This window comes from Nelumbo nucifera, chromosome 2 (genome assembly GCF_055504915.1).
Source record: "Nelumbo nucifera cultivar China Antique chromosome 2, China Antique-T2T, whole genome shotgun sequence".
In the NCBI taxonomy this organism is placed as follows: Eukaryota; Viridiplantae; Streptophyta; class Magnoliopsida; order Proteales; family Nelumbonaceae; genus Nelumbo; species Nelumbo nucifera.
This window is the reverse complement of record NC_142650.1, coordinates 39,269,287-39,276,948: the sequence shown is the minus strand read 5'-3', so window position 1 is coordinate 39,276,948 and position 7,662 is coordinate 39,269,287. Positions and strand designations below refer to the sequence as shown.

Genomic DNA, 7,662 nt, shown 5'->3' with positions numbered 1-7,662 from the left:
TTGTAATTTTCTATTTTAAAATTTTTATTACCTAACTATGACCTCATAGGTTAATCAAGTTGATTTGGATGTTTGAATTGTTAAGCCACCACTTGGATAAAGAATGGCTTTGTTTTTTAGTTAGTTTTAAAATATATGAGTGTATATTATTAAAAATATTGACATAGATCTAATTAGTAGCATTTATTAGTGAAAAATAACTTAAATATAGGATTTAATAAGAAAAAATGAGAGTTAACACCTTAAGTATAAGACTTAACGGTAGGGATTACATAGTAATAATTGAAGTTACATTTTCAACCCCTCCAATTATAGATGGACTAAATAAACAAATGTGGGCATTTTAGTAGCCACTAAAGCTGGCATTAAAGTTGTATAAAATGACTTTTATACCCTTCCTCAAACAAAGAAATAGAGGGTAACTTTAGTCCAAAAAAAACTTCCACCCTACATCCACACTTTTATATATAGCATAGATATTAGTGATAGTTGATTCATTTTTAGTTACAATGTAATGGCTATTGACAATTGATGATAAATTATTTGCTACAGTTTAGTATATTATTGACAACAATCAAGTGATTATTGATAACAGTTTGAAATTATTGTCAAATATCAGGAACTATTATTTGCTGATGTTTGGTAACAATTGTTCAATTGTCGCTTATTTGATAAAAGTGTGATGGGATTGTTGCCTGAAGTAATTAAAAGAAACAATGGTTCAGTTGTTGGCAGTAACAAGTAAAATTGTTTTCTATGGCATTTATAGTTGATAGGCAATAAAATTATTGCAAATAATTCTTTTAAGCAATGATATAGGCCAATTGTTGTGGGAAAAAAACTTATTTTTCCAAATGGCTTAGTCAGTGGTTGTAAAAGGAACTGGTAGCAATCAATTGTTGCCTGAAACTTTTCACTATGCATTTATTGCCAAGAATTAGCTTTAAGAACACAGTTTTTTTTAATTACTTGTTCCATTGATTATGACTGTTGATGAGCTTTTTTTAGTGTCTTTTAATATTTCAGCAACCAAAAATGAAAAAAAAAATCAATTATTGGACAATAAAAAAGGGAACGAATTAATATTTCATATTAAAAAATCCTCTTTTCAATACAGTTCTTCCTATTGGGAGTACAACTTTATTCCAACCACACATCACACCCTGGGAAAGCTCCCTTTTTCTTCTTATAATGTTTCCAAATGCTTCCATCCTCCAAGAATGAAAGCGAAAAATCAAAGAAAAACAAGGAAAAAAATTAACTTCAACCCATCTCTCTCTCTCTCTCCAACTTTCTCGCCTAGCTAGACACTCAATTCCACACCATTCTTCTCTTTCAAACAGTGTAGTTCTGTTGAATGGTATCAATATCTAGTCCCTTGAGCTTTACCACAGACTCAACATGCCCCTTGAGTGTATTGAGCTCCCTTAGCCTGAAAACATGAAAACATATGTTTTTGGTACAAGATCTATACATAAATATAGACAGACACAGAAGTAAATATAAGCACAATATTTGAAGGTGGACCACTAAGTCCACATTAATACCTTGCAATCTCAGCACGCCTCTTAGCTTGCTCTGCAATCTCTGACAACTCTCTGTAACTGTTCTTATCATTCAAGAGCCCAGATAAATCTGGAGGCTGCAGGCCATGCAAAGTACGTTGAGCCAAAGCCCATTGTGCCTCTCTCTCTTCTCTACCATAATCCTTCTTTGTTGTAAAAGCAGTCTGTAAAAAACAAAAGAAAATTATAACCAGAGTTCCATCTGATAATATTAAAAAAATTACAAAAATGATCCCTAACCTTATTCTCAAGTAGATTGTCCCAAGCCTTGCCACTCAAAGCAAAGCGGATGATGAACTTAAGCGGATCAAGAGGGAAGTAGAAAATAATGCTGTAGACCCAGATCACTCCAGCCCATCCCCATCCGATACCTTGGATTCTAGCAAATCCCCATTTGGCATACACAGCAATCAATGTAGCCAGCTGAAATGAATAGTTATCAGATTAGCCAATTGCATTAGACACTTGAAAGAAAGTGTGGATGAAGCACCAGTAACAATTTGAAATTTTGGGCTAGTACACTGTACACTCACCAGTTGAGCAGCAAGAAAGGCACTAACGAGCAAAAGGCCAGGGCGTTCGACAAAAGACCAGCTCCTTGAACGTGTGACAAAGATGAGTGCCTGACTCACAATACTCACTTGGAGGTAGACAGCCGCAGTGAGCTCATCTTCGTTGTTCCTGATGGATCTGACACCAAAGTGATCCTACCAATGTTTGTGGAAGCATTAAAAAATTGATTCGGGTAGAAAGTAATGAAGGAACAGAGTTAGAAGTGAAGGATATATGCTTTCTTACTGAGAAAAAGTCGGTGTCATGCGCAATGTAGAAAAAGATGACTGTCATCATGGCGAGGTAGGTGCCAAGGACAACACCAGTGGCAAAGATCTCTTGGAGTTTCCATGAATCAGGCACAGGAGATGGCTTGACCCTATCCTTGGATATGGTCATGATGGTTCCATCATTGAGGATAGCAATGATCAGGACCATGAAGGGAGAGAAATCAAACTTCCAAATAAGAGCAATGAGCATGAACCCCAGCACAATACGGATTGTAATAGACACAGCATAGATTGTATAGTTCTTCATTCTCTGGAAGATGGCTCTGCTGGTTAAAACTGCACTTATAATTACACTGAGTCCAGGCTCTGTCAACACTATGTCTGAAGCACTTCTGGCTGCATCTGTTGCATCTGCTACAGCAATACCTATGTCTGCCTTCTTCAGAGCAGGAGCATCATTCACACCATCTCCAGTCATTCCACATATATGCTTTCTCTCTTGCAGTTTCTTCACAATCTCGTATTTATGCTCTACATCATCCACCATTATAGAAAAAAGTCAACTTAATGGGTTAAACAAGGAATGTTCAATTTTGTTTAGTTTATTTAGTTTAATTACCAGGGAAAACACCAGCAAAGCCATCAGCCTTCTCAATGAGCTCATCAACAGGCATTGTTGCAATGGAGTCATCCTTACTCTGGCCTAGAAGAGAGGAAGAAGGATACATGTTGGTACCCATGCCAAGCCTACGCCCAGTCTCCTTGGCAATGGCAAGCTGATCACCAGTGATCATCTTAACGTTGACACCAAGATTGAGAGCTCGGCGAATGGTTTCTGCACTATCATGCCTTGGAGGATCAAAAAGAGGTAATAGACCCACAAACTGCCATGGAGCTCCTGCACTTTCCTTGGATTTTTCTGGTACCATCTGTCCAAGAAGTAAACCATCTAATCCAATTCAATTTTGAGCATTTGGTAAATATATTAGCATAAACAAAGTTTGTTCCATTATTTCACCTGTTGGGCAACACCCAAAGAACGAAGGCCCCGGTCTGCAAATTTGTCAATCATAGAATGTACTTTGTTTTTTGCTTCGTTGTTGAGGTTGCAAAGATCAATAATCTTGCAATACAACATAATATGTTTAGTTGTTTTATCTTAGAGAGAGAGAGAGAGAGAGATTGCTAGTTAGAATTTACCTGTTCTGGTGCACCCTTGCTAGCTCTATGCCAATTGCCATCAGAGTCAATATAAGTTATGGCAGTTCGCTTCTCAACAGGGTTAAAGGGAAGGAAATGTATCTCTTTTATTCCTGCTCTTGCCTGCATGGAAGAAGTTGAAACAATGAAAAGACAAAACTACGTTTACAAATGTGCCATAGAGCAAGAGTACAGTCAGTTTTGGGAGCGATCAGAGGAAAGTTTGAATTCCAGGGCAAATCATATTATTTTTTGGATAGTTTCCTACTTGTCTCTTGATTTTATTATTTGGTTAATTGACACAGAATTTCTATAGATAAAAACAGTCTTACAAGTAAATTTCTTATACAAAGAATTCTGGTCAATGAGGTACCAAAAATTACTTCCTTATTCAGCCTAAATTCTCTTGAATTTTTGCTGCCATTTTCATAAAATAAGGCAAAGAAACAAATGGTTCCTTACCTCCTTGGGGTCAGCTAACATCCCCACAATTGAAGCATCAATAGCATCCTGATTTTCAACTCTGGAAGCTCTAGCAGCAATCAAGACCACAGTGTCTTTGTCCATGTTCTTCACAAAGACCTGTGATCAAACAATGTTTGCACACAATCAGAAGATTCTAAAAAGCAGTCATCAACCATGAATGGAATTTCAGGTTTAATCCCTTTCAATACCCACCTCAATCAAGTTCTTATCGACAGTAAGCTTGTTGAGAGTGAGAGTCCCTGTCTTGTCACTGCAAAGGACATCCATTCCAGCCATCTCCTCAATGGCAGTCATCCTCTTTGTAATGGCACCTTGTTCAGAAAGCCGATGGGACCCAATTGCCATAGTCACTGATAACACAGTTGGCATGGCAATTGGAATCCCACCAATCAGTAGCACCAAAAGATTATCAATGCCATCCCTGTACTTTCGGCGTTGGATGGGGTACATCACAATTATCTCCACCAACATCCCCAATGCAATCGAACATATACAGAAGTTTCCAATGGCTGTCAAAACCTGAACAATGTTGATCATTGTCAACCATCAATCAGTCATCACATGTGAATTCAAATTAGGACAAAATTTTGGCAGTCCATGAGCTCTCTCCAAGCCACACATCAGTACTGTTACTCTTGCATGGAGTTCATATATGGATTAACATGTCATGTAGGGAGAACACACATGGACAGTACAGGCTTCTTAATGTAGACAGCCAAATTTTTTCAGCCAATTAGATAGGTGCAAGCAAGTTTATTTTATCAGCTCCGATCTCCTAAACTTACACCTTTATGCGAAGGGGTACATGCTCAGTTTGGAAGGAGTATAAATACAAATATGTACAGCGCAAATACATACAAAAATAATACAAAAACACAAGGTTTTGCACTGAACATGTTTGTATTTGTACTCTTTCCAAGCTGAGCCTAAGCAATGACAGTTTGACCAATCAAAACTGCCCCCTTGAAATTTTGACGAATTTTCATTGGTTAGTGTTCGCCTTAGTATAAAGGCATAAGTGAGTTCACATTGGCACCCCACATGCACATCTCAGCGTGCATTTGGAAGATCTCCCATACTTGTCATTGGAAGATGTTCTGAATACACAGTTGGGATGTGCTGTGGGACGTGCATGTGAATTCAACTTAAGTGTAGGAGATCTGGATTATATCTTTGCTCTTTCAATGACTTCCCAAAGAATTCCACTGACAAGCATTTCCAACAGCCTCAAGGAGCTAAGTTTTTCTATCCATTTGTTTATTACCATACCTTTTGGAAGTGACCAACTTGGTTGGTGCTATCAACAAGATGAGCAGCCTTGCCAAAGAAGGTGTGGACTCCGGTTGCAATAACAACAGCTTCAATCTCACCTTGCTTACATGTTGAGCCAGAGAAGACCTCATCACCAGGATTCTTGGTTACAGGTAGGGATTCACCAGTGAGAGCCGACTGGTCAATCTTGAGTGGATCTCCCTCAAGAAGGCGGGCATCTGCAGGGACTATATCTCCTAGTTTGATGCTTATAACATCACCTGGTACTAGGATAGCTGCCTCCTGCTCGGTCCATCTCCCATCCCTTAGCACCTTCATTCATTAATGGGTAATTACTTTCAGAACCTGAGTAAGAGGCATCATTTAACACCCCCTCCCAAAACAGAGAAAAAGGCCTACCTTAGTCTTGGGTGCAAGACCTGCCATGAGAGCAGCAGCTGCATTTCCAGCATTGTTCTCTTCAATGAAGCTTATGGTTGAGTTGATGAAAAGAAGTACCACAATACCCACGAAGTCTTGGTAATCTGGGGGCTTGCCCTGTGTTTGTTCCAATTTTTTCCTTTAGTAAATGGGACACACACACACACACACACAGAGAGAGAGAGAGAGAGATACCCCTCCATTAGCCAATGCTATGGCCATAATAGCAGCAATTTCCATTACCCATGAAAGAGGATTCCACATAAAACCCAAAAACTTGAGAATCTTGCTCTCCTGTTTCAGTGTTTATTTTTCACAATTGATATCATGCAAACTTTTAACAAAACCAAATACCAAGGGAATTTTCAACTAATATGAAGATGAGTTGGGAAAAGAAATGCCTTTTTCTCTTCTAGTTTGTTGGGGCCAAATATTTGGAGCCTCTGCTCCCCTTCCTCTGTTGTCAAACCTTCTTTTGTACATTTTAGCTGTTCAAATACTTCTTGCACAGGGATCCGTTCCTATACATAAAATATTAATCATCTTAATACTGAAAGCTTAGAGAAACAAGTATCTAAAATAAATGATAGAACTTGGAGTGAATTAACAAGATGAAGCCAGAGTCATTGCTGAATTTTGTAAGTATCTATAAAAACTCAATATAGAGAGAATATAGCAAGATGAACATAAAAGAGAAATTCTTACAAGATCAACATTCTCGTTCTTGATTTCTTCAAGAGAAATACTCTTGTTGCCAGCCATGGCTACAGACAAGGGAAACCAACACCAGAGATTGTGAAGAAAAGAGCTCTCTCTTTCTCTCCCTCTCTAAACAATAAGAGCTTCAACACAGTCCTATTCAAAGCTCACCCTTCACTTGAACACCGCTCTTGATCTCCATATGATTATAACAAAATTTCTCTTCCTCCTTTCTGCAACTTTTCTGTTATTTTTTTCTGCACATGCTCTCTTCAAAAACCACCTTCGCTTTTATAGCCAAGTCTGAAGTCCATAACGAATACCGACTTGCACGGACTATCAAACTAGTGTCAAGTGTCTCGTCCCCTCCGGCGTATCCGGATCCGATTGTCCAAAGCAACTGGACAGCCCAAGTCACCTCATAAAGATGACCGCATGCTTCATCTGCTGATCGGCAAGATTATAGTAGTGATTGCAGGAAACCCAAACTCCGAATCTGTCCGGATCTTTTGCACATTTTCCTTCGTCACTTTCTCTACATTTTCATGCATATTGAAAATTATTATTAGATGGACGTGATTGCTGTTTGGAGGCTGTGTAACCAATGATAATGCCCCCCATAACAAAATTGCACCCAAAGTGGAGTTAACATCTCCGCCGTGTATTGAGAATATCTCATGGTGATGATGATGGCATCATTGATTCTGATACAGATGTTCTCAATACACGGCGTGAATGTGTTGTGGGGCGGAGATGTGATCTCCCCAAAGTGGGAGATTGAGTGGTTATGATTCATGGGTGATGTGAGGTGTTATGTTATCATTGATTATGGCATGCAGCCAATCCTAATCCTAGTTAGAATAACACGTGTTAGATCCGGAACGCCTAACTGAAACAAGATTTGATGTTCATTCGAGTTATTGAGCTTTGGAGGGAAGGATCACATTGCATGGTGCTATGGTAGTGCTGGCCCCGCTGGATGGAGAGCATGGGTTCGGATTGGTTCCCCATGGGTCTCGTGTAAATTTAGGGACCGCATGTTTGTTAGACAGTGTATGTCATCAACACCAATTTGGCTGATTGATGTAATGTGATATTATACTTTGAAATGTTTCACTTATCTATCCCTTAAATTGGACATTTGGGAGACTTATTAGTTTAGAATGCTTTCATTTATTTGATAAGTTTGGGGAGTTTATTTTGTTAAAACCGACACTATTGTACTACCGAATTGGTGG

At 38.7% G+C, this 7,662-nt stretch overlaps 1 protein-coding gene across 1 annotated transcript; it reads right to left on the bottom strand.

Annotated features, from left to right (window-relative positions):
* Positions 1-1,055: 1,055 nt before the first annotated feature.
* On the bottom strand, positions 1,056-6,689 carry LOC104599152 (plasma membrane ATPase). Its single transcript, XM_010261559.2, has 15 exons — positions 6,431-6,689; positions 6,127-6,246; positions 5,921-6,019; positions 5,705-5,842; positions 5,303-5,617; positions 4,226-4,552; positions 4,010-4,129; positions 3,548-3,670; positions 3,366-3,470; positions 2,967-3,276; positions 2,364-2,878; positions 2,099-2,272; positions 1,806-1,988; positions 1,548-1,729; positions 1,056-1,432 (listed from the first exon to the last, which is right to left on the bottom strand). The coding sequence occupies exons 1-15, from the start codon at positions 6,485-6,487 to the stop codon at positions 1,336-1,338; spliced, it is 2,865 nt and encodes a 954-aa protein (XP_010259861.1). The 5' UTR covers positions 6,488-6,689; the 3' UTR covers positions 1,056-1,335.
* Between the last annotated feature and the right edge of the window lie 973 nt (positions 6,690-7,662).